This window comes from Drosophila simulans, chromosome 2L (assembly GCF_016746395.2).
Source record: "Drosophila simulans strain w501 chromosome 2L, Prin_Dsim_3.1, whole genome shotgun sequence".
NCBI classification, from domain to species: Eukaryota; Metazoa; Arthropoda; class Insecta; order Diptera; family Drosophilidae; genus Drosophila; species Drosophila simulans.
This window is the reverse complement of record NC_052520.2, coordinates 3,651,644-3,673,607: the sequence shown is the minus strand read 5'-3', so window position 1 is coordinate 3,673,607 and position 21,964 is coordinate 3,651,644. Positions and strand designations below refer to the sequence as shown.

The following is a 21,964-nucleotide window of genomic DNA, read 5'->3' as shown; positions in this document are numbered from 1 at the left end:
TAACGTGTTTCTTGTTTATTCAATTCGCTTGGTTTAGTTTCTTGATTGCTTTGCTTGGAATTACTTTTCAAAGTGGATGGGTCACAGGACCTGTTCAAATATATAGAAAATAGAATTTTCAAACTGCATTGTGCTTCAAATTGGCCAAAAGAAAGGCAAGCGGGATTGGGAAATATATCAAGTTGAAGTCTGTGGGAAAAGAGGGCATACTTTTAGGGAGCGGCTATATTCCTTACTATGTAGATTTCGGGTAAGTAAATTGTTTATGAATGGGTGGCAATTATTAATTTTTAATTCAGGCAAACACCAATTTTAAGCTACTACCTATATTTTTCCCTAGATATATCGACCCAATGCACATGTCTCCTCTTATTAATCATCTCAAGAACCCCTCAACCCACTTCAAGTAATTTATTTACCCAAGCTAACGCCCAAAGCGACGTAAATTTCTCATAATTTTTGAAGAACAATAAACAAAACAATTATTCATGTACTCGGCAAACACAATTTTTGCGGTTGCAAGTTACAAAAACCGATTTGCCATGAAAACGAAAACAAATAAGCGAGCAAGCGGGTAGCGTTAACAATACAAAGTTGTTACAACAGCGAATTACACACGGAAAACAACACACACAAGCTGAAGGAAACAATAGAAACACCAGGCAGGAGCCGGGGGAAAATCCGGGAAAAAGGGGCGAGGATGCAGGAGGTCGTCTGCGGGGTAATTACGGACAAGTGCGCACCATTAGCTTCCGCAAACAGTTTGTTCCGATCCCGGAACACTCAATGCAAACAACACCCAGGGACTCAGTGCCAAGGACCAAGGACCAGAAACCAAGGACCTCGATGACGCAGCTCAAGTGGAATGAATGAACAGATGTGTTAATATCAAACGCATTTTGCTGCCGGCTAAACCGAACCCTTTGCAACAATAATTGGGCTACCGCAGCAGCCAACACCCTGCACACCACCACCCCTTTCCCAGCAATCCCGGAATCCTCGGTTCCTTCCCCTGAAAACCGCCCATATCCTGAGGCCAACATAAGGCGGACTCGATGCGATTCGACGGCCATCAGCTTGGATCAGCATTAAAGGATTACTCGAGCAAATGCAATTATTTGACAGGCAGCCCAGTACACTTGGATAAATAATTAATAGTTCTGAACTCTTTCTTCATCACTTTTAAGCTATGAATAATTGATGATCCTAAGATGAGTAGATTATTTCATTTTAGCTACTTCCGATGCAAAGTTACTAGAACTAAGATTCATTTTTGTTTTTTCCAGTGCACTTCCTTGCACCCCCTTCCCGCAACTCCTCATCATCTTTTGTGGTTTTTTCTCTCGAACAGTTTCTCACATCGCCACTTGGGAGCTCTGTGATTATAATAAATTATCAATTATTGGCATTATATGCGGTGGCAGCCCTTTTGCGGTGGTTCGAGTGGGTGGTGCCACATTTCCGATTGGGTGGCTCCATGGTGGGTGGGTGTATCCCTGCCGAATTGTCATGCTGCAGCACATTAATTCTAATCGAATTAGTTATGTATGAGGTGCGTAGTTGGAAATGTGAGAACCGGTAATCGCATCGGGTTAACGACTTCATTATTTATCGCCTCAGACTGGAAATTGATAACTAATGTTTTGGGGGCGCAGTGGGCTTATTGCCGATATTATTATTATTAATGTATGGCCATGCCCCAAAGAATTTGATTGGAAGTAGCCAGTCGATAGGGACTTTGAAACTTAATCATTGCGTTAAGTTAAAGACTGCCACCTCCTAAACAGTAGTTATTTCATGAAGTTTTCATCAAGTAAGCCACTTACACTTCATCGCTTAATGCTATGCAAATCTGTTCAACAGTATTTTCCTGTGAGTAAGTTCTATTCCACCCTCTGTGTGTTTCCCCGCTTTCATTCCATTCAAAAATCAAATTTCCCACTCATTTATCAATCAATATCAGTTATTAGAAGGCTCTACTGCATTAGCTCGACTTCAAAGTGCTTTGTCCTTGTCAGGTGGGTCCGCTGAATATACATATATATACATATATCCCTGATCCAGCTGGGTCCCGGGCCTTAGCCGTAAGCTCACTGGGATATACATTAAGTAAATGATTTTTGCATTGAACTCGAGAGGGAAAAACCGGAGAGACACGGACTTTATCCGGGGCATCAAAAATTGACAGATGAAAAAATCCCGTGGAAAACGTATCAGGTTACAGGCAAGTGAGCGGCTAAACCGGAGTGCCGGGGATGCTGGTGAATCAAGCGAAGTACACATAATAAATTTTATTATAAAATTTATTTCCGCCACGCCGTTGTGCGGGCCACAAAAATAAAAAAAAAAACAGAAAGGAAAGAGCAACGAAAAATGTGTCAAAATGCGAATGCGGTTGGAAAGTGCTCGGTGCGGCGGTGCACACCCTCATCAAAACATTTGGCATTCATTCCATTATCGAAATCCCAGACTAAGCTGTCCAGTCGAAATGTTTTTCGGTTTTTTCCACAATTTTCGCCGCAATTTCGTTTAAGATATCCGGACGCTGCAAACTCGGACTCGGACCACAAAAGTTGGTAACAAACTGGCAGGTTGTGTCCTGCGGGTGGGGGAAGGGTGGTTTCGACCCTATTAACTTGTAATTTTGTTAGGCTGACAAGTACACGTGTTTGCGACAAGTGTCCCATTGCCGTATATTATATTCACAAATATCAAATTGCCAGCATTTTTTTATACGGCAAATTGAATTGAAAGTATCTGGTTACGCCTGGGAAAAAAAGCTCGGGCTAATTGTGCCGGAAATAGAAAAATGGAGAGGATGCCGTAACGCCACCAAAGTGTTTTAATAGCCACCAAAGTGTGCGTGGGTTTCGCGACAAACGTGTCTAGTTAGTGTGGCATCCTCATTAAGTTTCTGCTTCTGTTTCAGGTTCCATTTCCATTTCCATGTGCATAATTTGCTTTCGGCCTCAGAAACGACGTGCTCGAGTGGCCGGAGATTCGCCATTCCACCCACCCAAGATCTCCGGAGATCTCTGCTTCCACTTCCCCCATAGTAGATCCGCTAATTGTCATTTTAATCTGACAAATGCAGCTGCAAGCCCATGCAAATTGGCCTCGCACTTACCTCTTTCGTGAAAACTCATATGCCGGCGAACAATCTTTTTCTGACTTAATTTCGCATTTGAATGCAAACGCCTTTGCTCGAGTGTCGGAAAAGTGATTCTAATTTTGGCTACAATTGCCCGAAATTAATCATGAATAATGTAAAAAGGTTAGAATCATTCCGTGCAACGGAAAAGCTTGGATTAAGGTGGAAATAATTAGACTTAAATGTCACTGCCTGACACTGATTTGATCTCCAAAGATCGCAGTTTTCATAAAAACACAAGTATGAAGTATTTTCAGTTCATTTTGATGGCTCCAAGCCAAGGAAAACTCCTCTACAACTCCAAGATGGAAAAATCAATTTGATTCGGCTGACGAACGAAGGCTTTCCAACCGGCGAAGGATACCGATTTGCTTTCCACTTTTCTTCACTTTATTTTCGCATTTTATGTTTTTATATTTTCCCTGTTAACGCTTAAGAACTTTGCATATTTTGCCGCTTCGCCTCGTTCTGGCTTTCTGGGTATAGAAAATATTTTTTAAGACACTTATTGCATTAGGCTGGCTACATGCCACCCCGAAAACCCAAACCCGTTGGTAATCCCAGAATCTGTGGGCCTGTTCAGCATGCATATGCATTATTAATCGGTCCGGGGAAGGGGAAGTTCCAGATGGGAGGAGAGATTTAGAAGACCAAGGGCTTTGATCAGGCGGCGTGACCGTTCTAGGGTAGTCCTACACTTATATACTTATGAAATTTGATATGAATTCGCCAACTTCTTAAATTTCGCATCTAATATTCTCCACTTTTCTCGCAACTCTTCATATTTTTGCATAATTTGGCCCAAAGAGGTCAGCAAATCGGTGGAAAAGAGTTATACTTTTGCTTACCTGAACCCGTGCCTCGGTCAGGTTGATTTTCATGGCCAGATCCTCGCGAGTAAACACATCCGGATAGTGGGTCTGGGCAAAGGCCGTCTCCAGCTCCTCCAGCTGGCCGAAATTAAAAATTAAAGAACATTTTCATTGCGCTTTATGTTTTCCCCGACTTACCTGTTGCAGTGTGAAGGTGGTGCGATTTCGACGCTGCTTCCGCCGGACAAAAGTCTCATCGTGTATGGCAGGATGATACGAGTAGCTGGTATCTGGGGAATAGCAGATTGCAGAAAGCAAGAGGTATTAGCCACGTGAGGTGTTGCATTAGCCTCCTAATTCAACTAGTTGCACCGAGGTGTAGGAGCATGAGTGCCACTAAGCTGGGATTTGTCTTCTCCAGCGTCGCCGAGCACTAAGTAGTTTAGCAGGATTTTAAAAGGATGTTTGAAGGAATCATAAACAAGATTTGTAGATAAAATGAAGTAGAAAGAAGCACAAGGCTTTGTAATTTGGGAATCCAAAAGACATAACAAATTATATATTATATTATTCATATTATTCTTGCTCTCCCTCTCTGCCTGCTTCGGCTCACAAGTCGTGGAGCGAAGAGACCGCCTCTCCTACCCCGCTCCTCTCGCAGCGCCAAACGACCGTCCCGGGTAACTGTAACACTGCAATAACGAGTGCAGTGACCTCACTGGCAACTGCCACAACATCAACTTCGTCAGCGGCCCAACTAATTATCGCTGTGCCAGCTGTAAATAATTCAGCAGCACTGACCGTTTGCAACAACAATAATGCACGTAAAGAAGAATCAAAACAAAAGCAGAAGTCGATTTCGACTGTGCAGACTGGCATGGATCGCTACATCCAAATCAAGAGAAAGCTCAGCCCTCAAAACAATAAGGCAGGTAATCAACCCAAAATCAATCGAACCAACAACGGCAATGAAAACTCTGCAGTAAATAATTCAAACCGATATGCTATCTTGGCTGATTCTGCGACCGAACAACCCAACGAAAAAACGGTAGGGGAACCAAAAAAGACCAGGCCTCCACCAATTTTCATACGAGAACAAAGTACAAATGCACTTGTAAATAAACTCGTTGCTTTGATTGGTGACAGCAAGTTCCACATTATCCCACTTAAAAAAGGAAATATTCATGAAATAAAACTACAGATCCAAACAGAAGCAGACCACCGTATAGTGACTAAATACCTAAATGATGCTGGTAAAAACTACTACACATACCAATTAAAAAGTTGCAAAGGGCTACAGGTAGTACTTAAGGGCATTGAAGCAACAGTGACACCAGCTGAGATAATTGAGGCTCTGAAGGCCAAAAACTTTTCTGCAAAGACAGCTATTAATATTTTAAACAAAGACAAAGTTCCGCAGCCACTATTCAAAATAGAACTCGAACCAGAGCTCCAGGCACTAAAGAAAAACGAAGTGCACCCAATATACAATTTACAGTACTTGCTACATCGGAGGATCACCGTGGAGGAGCCGCACAAACGTATCAATCCAGTTCAATGTACTAATTGCCAAGAATACGGCCACACCAAGGCATACTGCACCCTTAAGTCCGTATGTGTTGTCTGTAGCGAACCTCATACTACCGCAAACTGCCCCAAAAACAAGGACGATAAGTCTGTGAAGAAATGCAGTAACTGCGGGGAAAAACATACTGCAAACTACAGAGGCTGTGTGGTGTACAAAGAATTGAAGAGCCGCCTAAACAAACGTATTGCCACAGCACATACATACAACAAAGTCAATTTCTACTCTCCGCAACCGATTTTTCAACCACCCCTAACTGTCCCAAGCACTACTCCAACAATTTCTTTCGCTAGCGCCCTAAAATCCGGACTAGAAGTGCCCGCCCCACCGACAAGAACTGCTCATTCCGAACATACACCGACAAACATCCAACAAACACAACAAAGTGGCATCGAAGCTATGATGCTATCCCTACAGCAAAGCATGAAAGACTTCATGACGTTCATGCAAAATACTTTGCAAGAGCTCATGAAAAACCAAAATATCCTGATTCAACTTCTTGTATCTTCAAAATCCCCATAATGGCTTCCCTACGGATATCTCTGTGGAACGCAAATGGCGTTTCACGGCATACACAAGAGCTCACACAGTTCATTTACGAAAAAAACATCGACGTAATGCTACTATCAGAAACGCACCTCACAAATAAAAACAATTTTCATATACCAGGATACTTGTTCTATGGTACAAATCATCCAGATGGTAAAGCTCATGGAGGCACTGGAATACTCATCAGAAATCGCATAAAACACCACCACTTAAACAATTTTGACAAAAACTACTTACAATCTACGTCCATAGCCTTACAACTCAACAATGGTTCAACGACTCTAGCCGCAGTCTACTGCCCACCGCGCTTTCCAATCTCTGAGGATCAATTCATGGAATTCTTTAACACACTAGGTGACAGGTTCATCGCAGCGGGTGACTATAACGCCAAGCACACCCATTGGGGATCTCGACTTGTGTCGCCAAAGGGTAAGCAATTGTACAATGCGCTTACGAAGCCAGAAAACAAGCTAGACTATGTATCCCCGGGTAAGCCTACATACTGGCCAGCAGACCCAAGAAAAATCCCAGACCTGATCGATTTTGCAATTACTAAACATGTCCCCCGCAACATGGTCACCGCCGAAGCACTAGCAGATTTATCATCAGATCACTCACCTGTTTTTCTAAATATGCTAACTCGCCCCCACATCGTCGACCCACCGTATAGACTCACAAATTTTAGAACAAACTGGCCAAGGTATCAAAAGTATGTCTGTTCACACATAGAACTAACGACGGCATTATCTACAAAGGAGGATATAGACAAGTCAACGGAAACTCTTGAAAACATTTTAGTTTCGGCTGCAAAGGCTTCAACCCCGCCAGTGACGTATGCAAAACCAAACTACATCAAAACTAATCGCGAAATCGAGCGGCTGGTATTAGATAAACGACGCCTACGAAGGGATTGGCAGTCTAATAGATCACCAATTACTAAGCACATGCTTAAGATAGCCACACGCAGGCTTACCAATGCTCTCAAACAAGAGGAAAAAAACAGCCAACGTTCATATATCGAGCAACTCTCTCCCACCAGCACTAAGTACCCTCTTTGGAGAGCTCACAGAAACCTAAAGACTCCAATAGCGCCAATTATGCCACTCCGAAGTCCCTCTGGCACCTGGTTTCGAAGTGATGAAGAAAGAGCCAGTGCTTTCGCTGACCATTTACAAAATGTATTCCGACCAAATCCCTCTACCAACACATTTATTCTCCCTCCTTTAATAGCAGCCAATCTAGATCCTCAAGAACCCTTTGAATTCCGACCATGTGAACTAGCAAAGGTTATCAAAGAGCAACTGAACCCAAGAAAATCGCCTGGCTACGACCTAATAACTCCAAGAATGCTCATTGAACTCCCAAAGTGTGCTATTCTTCACATCTGCCTGTTGTTCAACGCAATCGCCAAGCTTGGATACTTCCCTCAAAAATGGAAAAAGTCGACCATAGTAATGATTCCAAAGCCAGGAAAAGATAAAACGCAGCCATCATCATATAGACCGATAAGCTTACTAACATGTCTTTCAAAGCTGTTTGAAAAAATGCTACTCCTTCGGATTAGCCCTCATCTTAGAATAAACAACACACTTCCAACACATCAATTTGGCTTTAGAGAAAAACATGGAACCATCGAACAGGTCAACCGAATTACGTCAGAAATTCGTACTGCTTTTGAACATCGAGAATACTGCACAGCCATTTTTCTAGACGTCGCGCAGGCATTTGACAGAGTGTGGCTCGATGGACTTTTGTTTAAAATAATCAAGCTGTTGCCCCAAAACACACATAAGCTACTGAAGTCATACCTATATAACAGAGTGTTTGCAATAAGATGCGATACAAGCACTTCACGCGATTGCGCAATCGAAGCTGGAGTGCCGCAAGGCAGTGTACTGGGTCCAATCTTATACACCCTGTATACGGCGGATTTCAAATCGAAACATCTTAAACTTAAAGCAAGGAACCTCCACTGGCTCATAAATGCTCGCTCTCCACTTAGTCTGGAGTTCAAAGCTCTTCTATACAACTCCGTCTTAAAACCTATCTGGACTTATGGCTCCGAGCTGTGGGGCAACGCATCCAGAAGTAACATAGACATTATTCAGCGAGCACAGTCAAGAATTCTGAGAATTATCACTGGAGCGCCGTGGTACCTTCGAAACGAAAACATACACAGAGACCTAAAAATCAAATTAGTAATCGAAGTAATAGCTGAGAAAAAAACGAAGTATAACGAAAAGCTGACCACCCATACAAATCCCCTCGCAAGAAAACTAATCCGAGTATGCAGTCAAAGCCGGCTGCACCGCAACGACCTCCCAGCCCAGCAATAAACTTATTAGGGCATTAATGAAAAAAAAAAAAAAACTATCACTAAGTGAAAGTTAATTAAGTTAGATTAAGATTTGAACACTTATTGTTAGTCTCTTAACACAAAGGGAAGATTCAATAAATAATAAAAATTATAAAAAAAAAAAAAAAAAAAAAAAAATATTATTCAAATTTAATCGAAATTTTTATTTAGTAGCTTCGCTATCTTTTCAATTGTATTCCACATGGTTTTTCAAACCCTGAGTTTTTTAAAGTCATTACATAGAATGCCATTATTATTCTCAATATCTTCAGTGAAGCCGAAGTTTTCTCTAAATTTTAAATGACCCAACTATAACTGCCTTGGAATTCATTCATGCCAAAAGTTTTTCTCCGCTGCCGTGCCCTTGCTGGAAAACCCAACCCCTCCTCCCGTCCGAGTTTTCCTTGTCCACTTGGCTTTTGCTGAAAGCCAGCTGTTGCCAAAAATTGCAGGCTAATTGAATTTTCTAGCAGCAGCGCCATTTTGTATGCTACGAAATATTTTATAACTGCCTTTTGAGCCAGAAAGAGAGAGAGACACAGAGGAAAAGGAAAGGCGTTGACAGCTCCACTTGACCTCCGCCCCAAAATGGTTTTCCAACTCCCCGGAAAATGGAAAACCAAAGTCGAAAGTCGAAAGGCGGAAACTTTGTCGGACCTTTTTCGCAACGGACTTTCTGTTCGTTCGTGTTGTAAAATTAATTTTCAATTTGATTTTAAATAAATAATTAGCTGGCAAATTGCAAAATTTAATTTTAATTTTCTTCTTGCCAAAGCCGAGTAAGCTGTCCGTCTCTTTTTCTCCGGCCCCTTCCGTCTCTTTCTGTGTCTCTCTGCCTGTGTGTTAACTTTTTTGGGGGCTCTAATCCGATTAGCTGATATGTTGTTACTTTGGCATTCATTTTCGCCAGGCCGAAGGTCGTCCCACAACCACCCCCTTATCCTTATTCTCAGTTCCCTAGAGACTCTCTGTAATGCGCACTAATGCTGTTTGCCATGTTGTCCTCTATCTCTATTTCTCGGCAAGTGTCGCTATGCCTGCCATCGATTAATATTTAATTATGAAAATAATTACAAAATGTTTCGGCTTCTTTTGCCATCAGGCTCTCAGGTAAGCCCCAGGATATGCTCTATATATCCTGCTAATGAAGCACGTATTTGGGGCCTAAATCAAGCAATCAAAGAGGTACGCAAAAGCCATAGATTGCGACGCAGGCTAATCGAATAGTCGATGAGTTGAGCTCCGGGCACTCAGCATAATTTTCCGAGGGGGCGGGGAAAAGTTAGGTGCCCATCAGAGCTCGCATCGTGAAGTGGGTGCTAGGCCTTGCCTCTATCTAAAATTGATGTATTTATAAGAAACGAGGCACTTAGTACCCAAATTTCAGGATCTAATTTGTTATTTTTTATGATCTTAAGTTTGTCGCTTTTATTTTACCCCCATATCCATCTGTATAATCACGATCACGACCGTTCCCATGCTGCCCATCACCAGTTCATTCGGCTGCACTGCAATTTTCTTGCTAATCAAATTCCTTCCAGCCAATAATTGCCTAAAATGCAAATGGAAATGCCCCAGGATGGCCGGAAAATGCTTCGGGCCGAAAAAGAAGACCAGAGCATGTTCCACTGACGTTCAAGCGGCTGGCAATTAGCACAATTAGGTTTCGAGTGCAAATCCCAGAGCGCAGAGCCAAAGCTGCCCAAAAACCGGGCAATAAGAATTTCATGCTGAAAGCTTTGGCCAAAACCCGAGCCAATGGAGGATTTCCACCACCCCATTTAGCCCGTATTTCCCATTTCCCAGCTCGAACATCAAACGTCATGCAGCAGCAGCACCGGCAGCAACAACAAGTCAACTAACCGCACTTGTCAGGAAGACAGGATTAACAAATCCTTGTTGCCAAATTGATTCAAAAAGTACGCAAAGGGGCGCAGACAAGCCAGTCAGTCAGCCAGCCAACCATCTATATCTGTACATCCCTCTCTGCCACACAAGCAACCCGTCTCATTGTGCACTGAGAGAAAAGTTGGAATGTTTGTACGGCACTTGAAAATGTTTCTGTGTGTATGAGGTATGAAAATAATTTAATCGAGAGTATCAATGTAGCTGCAACATTGGCTGTTTCGCTTTTCGATTTATTACAACTTGGTATAGATTTCTTTCAGTGCACTGAAGCTGCTCTGCGTCTGCTCGTTAGCTGCGCCGGTAATGGGAGATAATTCAATTTTTAAACATTTGGCATAACAAGCGAAACCATCATTAAGGGATTTTCGGTCTGGGAGCAGTCAAGTCAAGAGTCCTTGCAATCAGCTCGACCCCGCCCACACGGCTAGTCACCCAGCTCCGCCCACCACACGAATCGTATCCGTAAGATACATGTCTGCAACTTTGTCTGCCGACTCGGTGGCTGTATCTACACGGGTCCAAAATCAATTCTCATTCGATTTCAGTTTCGCTTACTTAATCTGAGAGCCAGGAATTAGCATTCATTATAGTTTTCCTTGGCTGGCCTAGTTTCCAGCGGCTGCCAGGACTCAAGGATCCCGCCTGCATAAGGTCGAATTCCCTTGGAAAGTGTCACCGTTTCGATTTCACTGCTTGAAAGTCCGGGCACGCGTTGGCAAAAATTTTAAATTAGTTTAGCAATTGAGAAGCATTCTCGGTGTCAGCTCTCCTTGGGGTGGCTTCTTCTCGAGGGGAATGGAGTGGAGTGGAGTGTCACGTCAAGGAATCACGAATTGGAATCTCGAAAAACAGCGAGCAAATTGAATTAGCTATGCAAATGTGCTGTGGAATTTTTATTTTGATTTGTGAGCCATATTTACTGGTTGCGTCATCGGCGGAAGGGGAGAAAGCACACCTAAGTGGATTCGCAACGGGAATTTGAACTGAGCTAAGTGATTTTGAATTGAACTTTGTCGGAATGTCTTCATATTAGATATATAATATTATATTATTATTCCAGAATCTCTATTGTAAGATCCACTTTTTAGCGAATCGAGGAACAGGACTCCAATTATCCGCTTGGCAAATTGAATTAGGCTGTCGCAAATCAAAAGCGACAGTCCCTTCGAGGACCTTGGATGATCCTTGAGGGAGCCTAAATGGAACATAAGTTATCGCCTCGACGTCCGTCCATCCGTTCGTCATATTGAATCAGTCAGCAGCAAATAGAATTTGCACCTGATTAGGATTACGGGCCATGGCAAACGTGCCAAGATGTTACGTAATGCGTTCGTAAGTCGCCATCTAATCCCATTAGATGGCGCACATTCCCCAAAGAGATGAACACCAGCGAAAGGCGGCGACCGCCCACAAAATGCACTGCAATTTGCGGTGGGGCTTAGTTGGTTGGGGGACACCCACTTTTATATATAGATGTTGCGGTTGTTAGACGGCGGTTCCTTTTATGGCTAGTGGGTGGGAAAAAATCAATAAACTATTCCGTCGGCGGCGGATGGCGCTTTGATTTATGATTTTCGATAAATGCCTCAGCACTCAGCCTCAATCTGTCGAAATCTGTCGCCGCATTCCGATTGCGAGTGTCGAAGGAAAATTTGCATGCCAAAGCATTAACGCTTTGCCATTCGATAATTGCATGAAATGAAATCTGAAATCCAAAATTCCCCACACTACCCCACATCCATCCCTTCCCCCAGCGCCCTTTTTGGCTACCCAATTCCAATTCCAATTCGAATGGATCGCTTCACTTTTCGACACGTTCACGTTTGCTTGACTTTGCCTTTGGTTTGGCCACTCCTTTGCTCCGAAAATCCCCTCCTGCACTGCATGCGAATATCGATTGAGTTGCCCATGCTTTTTTTTATTCAATTATAGTTATATGGCAGTGGAGGTGCTCGCTCTGCCTCTGGTCCTCCGGTTCTGGATTCCGGTTCCTCGATTCTGGAGTGCCAGCCAAAGTTTATTCGTCGGTGGGGCATGGAACTGGGCCAGGGATTGGGGCTGGGACTGGGAGTAGGGAATCATTCTGGGTGACGAGCGGTGGGCAGTGGGAAATCGAATTGCCCCGCTGTGGGTTTTCTTTGCACCCAATTTATCGAAATAGCGTTTAATGGAATTTTTTCTGCAGCCCTGTCAGTGCAATAGAGATTTTCCGACTTTTTGGCATTTTTAGAAAAAGAATTTGGACACTAGATATTATATCCATTATATTACCAGTATCTCCATATTTTCTCACTTCCATTTCGCATACCACTTACCCTTCGACCGAGTGGCAAACTTTTCGAGGCAAACAGCAAACTACCGACATGTGCGACCATGAAATCTGATATGCCACATGGGGAATGGGAACAAGGAGCACTACCCTGCGTGCAACGTGCTGCTAATAGAATAATTCGTTAATGTAACTACTCGATCCGGAGATACAATAATCCATTGACGACAGACAAGGAAGAACAGAGGCGGCGGCGATTATCTCTGGCTTTTTATCTAAATTTAATTCGATGCGAACGAGAAGATTGCACTTTTGGCAGTTGGAAATCCATCTGTTCCAGCAGATGATGTTGCGATACGTAAATTACTTAATAGAATTAGGGTGGGTTGAAGTGCGAATATAAAAAGGAACACATCACAACTCATAACTACGAATCAAATTAATATAGTTTTGAAATGAATCGAAATAAAATTGAAATAATTTTCAATTAGTTATCTTTGTTCTTATGATAGGTACATACTTATTTATAATCTATCATATCCTTATATATTATCTTATATACTCACATGGATGGGTGGCGGCGAAGGGGTAGTCGAGAGTGGGCAGGCGCGGCGGATGGGGGCCGCAGGGATGGAGGGCTGGGGGGCACTGGTAGCAAAACATTCCTCTGCCCGCGGCTGCAGGACCGAGCTGAAATGGAAATCGTTATCAATATCGAAATAGTAGTGTAAAATCGATGGGGGCATAGGGAATCAAAGGGATGGGTTACTCATCAACGATCGAAATTGAGAAAAAGAATCTTTAAATTGCATGTAATTTTGATAAATTCACTTGGCAATCACGCCATGACAACACGATCATCATCATGTTTGCGATAATGACGATGATGATGAACGAGAAACTTGTAATTTAAGTGCACAATTGAATTGGAGACAGAGACATGCGGGTATTGGCATTCCTCCTGTTGGCTTTTTGTGGGGCGACTTTGCGTCGCCTTTAATGTTGTCATATGCACCTCAAACTCAATTCGATTCAATTAAAGGCAATTACGGACTTCTGACAAATCATCCACAATCGATTTCATCTGCTTTTGCATCTCATATGGCTCTCGATTCTGGCTGCATTGTGTGTCGTCTGCATACAATTAAATTGTCCTCAAACGAATCAATTGATTTAAATTAATTGCATTTGCCGCAAAAGACTCGCCATATAACTATGGCCGCAACTGTAACTGCTCTTGATGAACTCGCTTCAGTTATGAGTCGATGTTTTGCGTTCGCCTGGCGCCGCCTTTCCCAATGCAGTTTGCAGCTTAATTAGTCGAGGAATTTCTCCCTACACTCATAGTCAGGGATAGTTGAGCCGCATCTTTCAGATACACAAATGGGTAGGAAACGAAGTCACAGTGTCAAGCTAGAGATTGCCAGATAGCCAAGATCAACGAAAGGCGCTGAGAAAGTGCACTCTTCAATGAAATTGATATCGGTGGGAAAATTGTGTGGCACATATACGTAATGCTTTCATCAGTCTAACCATCTTGAAATTAAATTTCAAAATGGATAGTTTCTTTTTTAAGGGAAATGTTACACATTCCTTCATACATAAATTATAGCCCATTTGCCATACACACTTTATGCAACATTTCTTTATGCATACATGTTGCCAGGTCAATTTCCTGTGTTGTTGCATCGACGTTGCTTTCCTCCTTTTTTGGCTATCACATTTCCCGCTGCATTTCAATTGCAATTAAAATTAATTGTAACTTCTATATGACACATTATCCACACACAAGGCCCATCAGCCCAAACCGCCGAATCAGTTGCACCATCCGGATTGCAGGTGGGTCCTTCGCCTTGCTGTGTGCCGACATTTTAATTTATTTGAGTAAATTTGTTAAAAAAATTGTATGAATTTTATTTATGGTGCTCGCCACACGACTGTTGGCACAAGCACCCACAGCACCACCCCCTGCACCATATACCACCCAACGCCCACCACCCACCGCCAGTGCACCACAAGTGTTAGCATATCATGTTACAGACTATTTCCGCCAAATTTACACACGCAAAATAATTTAACGTGCTCAGCGGCAGCGCGTGTCCTGCCTACGCTTGTATCCTGATTGCACTGAGAAAAACTGGCGAGCTTAAGCCAGAAAAATACTGCTGAATAATGAATGCTTACCTTAAATTCATTAATTACATTTGAAATTCGCTCATTAAAGAAATATAAACTCTTAAGCGCACGCCAATCTTTATTCTAGTTCTTTTTAAAGTGTATTACTCTATATTCACAAGTAGAAGATGTAGGTCATAATTTTTCTAAGTGTACTTATACAGCCTCCTGTTTCCTGGTCGCAGATGTGTCCGCGTTCCCAAAAGTCAAGCCCCGACAAGTGGCGCCAATAAATTTCCATTTAGTGCGGGAACGAGTGGGGCACGCCCCCCGAACCTGCCGCCCCTTGTGCGACGCCCTCCTTTTCGGCCACGCCCCCCGTTCGCTCGCCGAGGGAAGGCATTCCATTAGAATTGTGAGAATTTGTAATTTTGCATAATTGTTATATTTGGAGTCCGTCGGCCGCAAAACTCATTTGCCAAATGGAAAATTGCCATTTCGTGTCTAATGTTGCACATGCGGCCTGCCAGTTGGCAACTGGATGCCTGGATGGTTTGGGCCAGGTCCACAGGAACTGGTTGCAAAGTTTTAGTGGCATCGCCAACAGAGGGATTTGCACGGTGTTGGGGCTTTTGGGGCTGGCAGGCCGTTACTGGTGTTGTTAGTGAATTAATTTCCAGTGAATAATTTATGCTGAATTATTTTGGACGTATTAAATAGGCACAGCAGAGGAGCTTTTGCGGTGCCCACTAGTGGAGCAGAGTAGAGTGGAGCAGAGTGGAGTACCCGGATAATACTCCCATGTGCATGTGCGGACGGAAAGCCCTTACTTGTGTTGGACCTTGGGGCGTTACATTTAAATCAAATCAAAATGCTATTTCTGAAATTGATTTTTGAAATTTTAATGTCCGGATCGTGGCCCGGAGATTATGAAAGCAAACCCACTGCAATGTGGAATGCTGATATGGGCCTAATTAGTTGGCACAACTACTCGTACGAGACACAAATTGGACAGGGCTTTTACTTTTGCATAATTCGCACTTGCAGGGACATTTTGGCAGGAAAATTACTCAGTCACTTGGTTTCCTAAACTAAAATACCAATAACAGATATATTATAAAGTCATTCTAGAACTTTATGAAGTATTAAATATGCAAAAACGCGTAGAAAACTAATAAAAGGCATGACGTTCTTAGCATTTAAGATTTATGTGCAAATCTTCAGTCGCTTTGTGACAGCAGAGAAACAAGGTTCAAGTTACAAATAACTTACTTACAATGCAATATTTTGTCATATTATTTGCCATATTTGCATTTCTTGCACTTGCTCACGGGCAAAAAGATCGTAAGTAGTTAGTAAACCACTGTTGACCATTATTAACTGCTGTTAAATTTCTTTCAAACAGCAATGTGCAAGAATAAACCTTTTGCAGTTGGAAAATGTAAGCAAATTATTACAGGATACACGTTTACACCGGAAAAAAACGGGTGTTCGAGATTCTCTACTGAAGGCTGTCGAGTTACTGGTAACTTTTTCAATACACGACAGCAATGCTTGGAAAAATGCTGGGACGAATATCAAGACCTCGTCGAGTTTCAGAAAAACCTATTGAATTTACTTGCCGAAATTCCTGAAGAATAAATTTAAATGAAATTAAATTTGAATATATTTTGGAGAAACCTTTTTTTGATGATTTTGATGTTACTATAAAAATATGGTTTACCTGTTAAAATATTCATATTTTATTATATTATAAATATCCAAAAAGTTATGGTTTAGTTTATTAAATGTCATTAATTCTACAACTTGTACAATACTTCTTAGCGAAAAGGTGTATATTTTTCATTAATATTTATCTCATTTTAGTTTAAATTCAAAATTTAATTGGCTATTTTAACACCTTGAATGTAGTCAAGTAATTAAAGTGCAAATACGTTTATTTTATGACGAACCGTAATAGAAGGTGAACTGAACTTATTAAGATTTTAGCAATAAGTACAGAAGACTAAGCCCGTTTCAGACCAGTTATACTGTACACTTTAGTCATTTTGAACCAACGCGAGAAGATAGTGTACAAATCGTGAAAATGAAGTTCGTGATATTGCTATCCTTGATGTGCATCGGAATTGGTTATGCCCAACAACAGTCGGAAGGTAAATATTACTTTACCTTTTCGCTTATTTATTTACTTTATATATTTTCTCCCATTTAGTCAAATGCTTCATGGACGCCATTCCTGTGGGGGAATGTGGTAGTCGGATTATAGGGTATACCTATTCGAGCGTGAGAACCCGTTGCGTAAACTATGAGACCATAGGTTGCGAGGTCATCGGAAATTTCTTCACCGACAGGAAAGTGTGTGAGGCCAAGTGCAAGCCCCCGATCAGTTTTAGAAACAATCCATTCAGTTATTACGTTGAAAGAGCCTATGACCAGGCCCGCGATACTTTAAGTAGAATCTTGACTCTACCTAGGTAAACTAATTATGTGGATGAAATAAAGAATAGCGATTTCATTGCGCTGATATTAAATCGTAAAATAATTGCTTTGTATTTTATTAATATGCAAATTACATTTTCATATTTTTAATGCCGAATCTAATGAGGTCTATATCCCCACAATGCTTGGAGTTACAGTTTTCAGTCATTTGTGAGCAGCTGAAAGTAACACTTGAAATGAAATTACTCTCTACGGCTTTCCTAATAGGTACCTTAAGTGCCATTTGTCTGGGACAAAAGGAACGTAAGTGCCATTTTAACTAAGAAATATTCAGCTTGACTTATCGAAACTCGTACTTTTTAGCCATATGCAGGTCTGATCCGAGTGTTGTAGGAAATTGTGGGCATAAAATTAAAGGGTATACCTATGAATGCCGGATAAATAGTTGCAAGAAGTTCCGGGCGAAGGCATGTAAGGTAACTGGAAACTTTTTCCGTAGCAGGGATGCGTGCAATGCGAAGTGCAAGGACACCGGAAAGCCTGCTCAAAGCGGAGTCTTCGAATTCTTCAATCGAACTGTGTCGCAGTTTCTGCAGATGATCTTAAGCCTGATGAGTTGGGCCGGATTTTGAGTCAATAAACTATAAATCTTACAAGCTAAACTATACTTTACATTTTATAGTATTTGATATATTCCTATGAATTAATAGGTTTCTATATTTGCTAATGCAAATCTTAAAGCAGCTCTTTGACTTTCGCTAATTTATGGTAATATAAACATAGTTCAATTTAAGGCAAACTCAGGTTTAAGTGGCTTAACGTGGGTGGAAATTTTTTAGTCGTTTGAAAGCTGAGCAATGGAGATGAAGTTCGTGGTCATAACTTTTCTAATAAGCTACGTACTAGCCCAATCGAATGGTAAGTATTGTACTAACTTAAGATCTCTAATGTGATTGCCAAACTTTTTTCAGGCGATTGTGTCAATAAACCAATTGTGGATGGGAATTGCGATCAGATAATCAAAGGATTTACTTATGCAACCGAAGAGAACCGATGCAAAATGTTTAGAACAAAGGGTTGCACAGTGGGCGGAAATTACTTCCGTTCCAGAGAAGAGTGCGAGCTCAAATGCAAAGGATATATAAATTGGCGAGACATTGGTTTCGAAAGCTTCGGAATCGGAAATTGGGAAGAAAGTGTAATCGATGACTACTGGGTGAATGGTTCGCAAGAAAGCGAAATCGAAAACATCTCGAATAGAGGATCGAAAAAACAAACTCCTAGGCAGAATATTTAAAAGAAGCTTAAACTGATTATATCGATGAATACTTGTTGGTTTATGAAAATGGTGGTAGCCTTTTTAAATACACCTCGACCAATTTGAATCTTCGGCTCCACTGTAAACTACCTAATAAATTTAATATTTCCCTATATAATATTGTATACTTTTATTGCCAGTAGTTGTCTTTAATTTTTCACTGACCGTTTCCTACTCCACTTGAAGTGTCTACTTTTGGGCTGACCCTGCTAATTGTCATCACCTGCGAATTCCCACACCTGCAGAGTGGAGTGGTCGCAGGTGTTGCTGTTGCTGCTGCAATTGCAATTGGTGTGGCAACTGTCGCTGGCAGCCGGCAACTGGCGACGCCAAGCCAAATGCAATTATCCAATTGCACGAAATGCACTTGGCAATGTTTGTGGCCTAGACAATGCAACACAACTCGCTGTGTCCAAGTGTGAATCTGTGTGAGGGTGCTGGCGAGTGTGTGCGTGGGTATCTGTGTGTGGACGTTGGAGCAGCACACGCGAAATTCAATTAAGTGCGCACTAAACAGCGCAACGATTTCGATTGGACTGCGCTCCCTAAAACGCCAAGCGAAAACGAGGTGCACATGGAAAAATCCTATGTAGGTCCTTTCGTTTTGAAATATTTTATAATTTAATATATGCCTAATGAAAATACATCGTATCTAGCATTGGTCCTTCAAGCCGGAAAAATGTTTAACTAAATTCAGGTGGTGCAGCAGCTTTAGTTAGTTTTCCACAGTGCAGCAGAACGGATGGGAAATGCTAAAGGGAGGGATGGAAGGGCCTGCAGATTGGTGGAAATCTGTGTGGTAAGCCTTTGTTGTCCAGTCGGTCCTCGGACATGGGGTTTAGTAATGGAAGCTTGCGCTAGTTTCTGCCACGAGCCGTCGCCAAAAACGGGGAAATTCAATCAGAGCGGGAGGATTACGATTTGGAGGGGGACTTTGGGTGGAGGGAGCACAGCACAGCAGCGGATGTGGATGCAGTGTCCGCCAAATTGCATTAGGTGGCGGAGGGATGCAGGAGGGCCAGCTTGAAAGGTCTAAAATCGTTCAGAAAAGGGCCATTGAACCACTCTGTTTAATGACTCTTAAACTCTTTTTCAGTAGGGATTAAATTTTATTGTTTATAGAGGTGCTGAACCACTTTTCTAATGTTTGTAGAAAATATAGTCTTGCCAATTGTAAATGAATTGTATTTTAAATGCAATCACAGCTGATTTCGAATTTATTTCCATAGGCCCCTCCACAAGTGCACAAAATAAAATACGAAATTAACTCAAAATTAATTAAAACGCATCAGAATATAATGCAATTTGCTGCAGCGGCAGAAGCGACAAATGCTGAGGGCATTATGCAACAGCTGCAGCTATAAAAAGTAATATAAATATAAATTAATAATGTCACGAATGACAACAACAACGGCGTGGAGACAAAACGAGCAATTGCATTAATTGAGCAAACAACAAAGTGGGAAATGCAATGCGTCTGGACAACGGAAAGCCCAACAACATTGGATGCACATGAATATGGATGAGTCTGGACGCCAATGCCAATGCACTTTCCATGCAACAAATGCACTTCGCTGCGCGAGCGAAAAAAAAAACGCGCGAGGAGCCGGAATTATCAACTGTCGCTTGATTAATTTGAATTAACCAAATTAAAAATGGAAACACAAGTCAATCAGCGAGTGCAACACCCAGAAGCGATGACTTTATGGGCGACCAAAAGGGGTCATCAGAGGGGCAGAGAATGGTCAAGTATGACATATATGGTCTGCATTTTGATAATGTTATAAGAAAATATAACTTTCATGATTATTTTCTGTGAAAATGTAGTGCTTGTGTCATTCAAAAATGTCCGAAAATGCCACTTTTTAGAAGGTCAGAATACAGACATATTTTTGGAATTTTTTCCCGCACTTTTGCAGCCTCTTGAAGGTCAGAAGCAAAACGACCACCGACCTGCTTTCATTCAGGGCCAGTTGCACTAATGGACTTATCGGCCACTCGAATCTCGGTTCGCCAAATCGCGACGAGACGCAGAAACACACAGATTCGCAAGAGTGCAGTGCGGCTGGAAAGTGGGATAATTCGCAACCAGACTGCTGCAGTGCCTCCGCTTGTGGGTATCACATCCATGGGCATATCCACGTGCGCATCCCTGCTCCAAAGCCCCGTCCCGCTGGCATTAGAGCCACTTAAACGCATTTGCGAAATTGCCTACCGCCCACCCACACACTCGTTTAGCTCTAGTTTTCCTAGTTTTTTGTTGCTGTTGCCCCAAACCGAGAGCGCGATAATTTCCCACTGAGGTGAGATGATATGGTAATGGGAGGAGCAGCAGGAGGTGGAGATGGAGGTGGGAGGCGGTAAACTGGCCGGCCAGCGATGAGGTTATCACTTTTGCCACCGAAGTAAAGTGCATCCGTTTTTAGAAATGTCCGCCTGTCCGTCCGGCGTAATCAAACTAAACTGGCGCAGTCTGCCACTGATGATCCAACTTGGAGTGGGCTGTGATATGATGTATACAGTAGAGCTTCCAGGTGCGGAAAGGATTTTTCAATTCAATATTCATATCACAGTAGATGAGAGTTATGATCTATCTACTCAATAATACTACTAACAATAAAATATATAAATGAACTATATAGAATTGGTTTCACTACCATGATACTAGAATCTCCACTGTCTAGCCAAACCATTTGCATATGCCCCCATCTAAGTATCCCTCTTGATTGCAGTTTTGGTTGAGCGTTTTCCTTTTTTCCATATTTTTTGCTGCTTTTGTTTTTGTCTCGCGGCGCATTAAGCGAATTTGCGAGGTTCGAATTTGATTGTGTCAATTGGCTCGCGCCTAGAATCAGGGAATCAGAGCCTCCGAGTAAATCGGACCGAAATGATGCCGTGCATTTGGCCGGAGAGCCACCCACCCACCAGCGAATCAGCGCCCGAATGATGCACTGCAAAAAATGAGCGTAAATTGAATTAGCCAGCCGTGTTGCACCCCCGCCAGTTTTTCGTGTCCAAGTGCCGGCAGCTTATCCAAACTCGAAAGCCAAACAGAGCCGATTCCGAAAGCTAACCCTTTCAATTATATATACGTTATATATATGCATGGTATATCGTCATCTTCGGGGCGCCCGCATGGGGAGGAAAATCCGTTGATCACCCCTACTGACTTGGTCTTCTTGTTTTATAAATATTTTGATTGAATTTTCTGTTTAATTAAAGCAAATTGTTTTGTGCATTTCAGTGGGGCAGGGGATGGGAGGTGTTGGTACCATATATTTATTAAGCTTTGTGGGGGGTCGTTAAGTGATTGAGAAACACAAGGGAAGAATTAAAGTGGGCTATGAAATTTGTTATGAGTACGATGACGAAATCAAATGAATTATTCATTATTATTCAAATTATTCATTATGATATATAATAATGGATTGTAATTAGCTAAATAGTTAGATAGTTAAACAT

General features: G+C 42.0%; 5 protein-coding genes across 5 annotated transcripts in view; 4 read left to right on the top strand and 1 right to left on the bottom strand.

The window, feature by feature from the left end:
• Window positions 1-21,964, bottom strand: part of LOC6730896 (homeobox protein aristaless) — a 34,903-nt gene that overhangs the window by 11,097 nt on the left and 1,842 nt on the right. The window contains exons 2-4 of the mRNA XM_016179487.3: window positions 13,197-13,320; window positions 4,162-4,253; window positions 4,000-4,101 (exon numbers count right to left, since the gene is read on the bottom strand). Coding sequence (XP_016023322.1) covers window positions 4,000-4,101; window positions 4,162-4,253; window positions 13,197-13,293 — 291 coding nt within the window. The 5' untranslated portion in view covers window positions 13,294-13,320. The remainder of the gene's footprint in view (window positions 1-3,999; window positions 4,102-4,161; window positions 4,254-13,196; window positions 13,321-21,964) is intronic.
• LOC27209118 (isoinhibitor K) lies at window positions 15,967-16,401 on the top strand. Its single transcript, XM_016184612.3, has 2 exons — window positions 15,967-16,089; window positions 16,151-16,401. The coding sequence occupies exons 1-2, from the start codon at window positions 16,023-16,025 to the stop codon at window positions 16,384-16,386; spliced, it is 303 nt and encodes a 100-aa protein (XP_016023327.1). The 5' UTR covers window positions 15,967-16,022; the 3' UTR covers window positions 16,387-16,401.
• On the top strand, window positions 16,757-17,287 carry LOC27208683. The gene is made up of 2 exons (XM_016184246.3): window positions 16,757-16,898; window positions 16,958-17,287. The coding sequence occupies exons 1-2, from the start codon at window positions 16,832-16,834 to the stop codon at window positions 17,221-17,223; spliced, it is 333 nt and encodes a 110-aa protein (XP_016023326.1). The 5' UTR covers window positions 16,757-16,831; the 3' UTR covers window positions 17,224-17,287.
• Window positions 17,413-17,834, top strand: LOC6730895 (kunitz-type serine protease inhibitor homolog beta-bungarotoxin BF B2 chain). Its single transcript, XM_016179050.3, has 2 exons — window positions 17,413-17,487; window positions 17,548-17,834. Exons 1-2 carry the CDS (start codon window positions 17,421-17,423, stop codon window positions 17,814-17,816), a joined length of 336 nt encoding a protein of 111 aa, XP_016023325.2. The 5' UTR covers window positions 17,413-17,420; the 3' UTR covers window positions 17,817-17,834.
• On the top strand, window positions 18,003-18,613 carry LOC27209340 (kunitz-type serine protease inhibitor homolog beta-bungarotoxin B3 chain). Its single transcript, XM_016184778.3, has 2 exons — window positions 18,003-18,102; window positions 18,156-18,613. The coding sequence occupies exons 1-2, from the start codon at window positions 18,042-18,044 to the stop codon at window positions 18,479-18,481; spliced, it is 387 nt and encodes a 128-aa protein (XP_016023324.1). The 5' UTR covers window positions 18,003-18,041; the 3' UTR covers window positions 18,482-18,613.

Bases quoted from the DNA above. Each gene is read 5' to 3' on its own strand.
- LOC27208683 (XM_016184246.3), top strand. From the start codon at position 16,832: ATGAAGTTCGTGATATTGCTATCCTTGATGTGCATCGGAATTGGTTAT. The intron at 16,899-16,957 runs GTAAATATTACT...TCTCCCATTTAG, and splicing joins TGCCCAACAACAGTCGGAAG to TCAAATGCTTCATGGACGCC.
- LOC6730895 (XM_016179050.3), top strand. From the start codon at position 17,421: ATGAAATTACTCTCTACGGCTTTCCTAATAGGTACCTTAAGTGCCATT. The intron at 17,488-17,547 runs GTAAGTGCCATT...CGTACTTTTTAG, and splicing joins TTGTCTGGGACAAAAGGAAC to CCATATGCAGGTCTGATCCG.
- LOC27209340 (XM_016184778.3), top strand. From the start codon at position 18,042: ATGGAGATGAAGTTCGTGGTCATAACTTTTCTAATAAGCTACGTACTA. The intron at 18,103-18,155 runs GTAAGTATTGTA...AACTTTTTTCAG, and splicing joins CGTACTAGCCCAATCGAATG to GCGATTGTGTCAATAAACCA.
- LOC27209118 (XM_016184612.3), top strand. From the start codon at position 16,023: ATGCAATATTTTGTCATATTATTTGCCATATTTGCATTTCTTGCACTT. The intron at 16,090-16,150 runs GTAAGTAGTTAG...TCTTTCAAACAG, and splicing joins TGCTCACGGGCAAAAAGATC to CAATGTGCAAGAATAAACCT.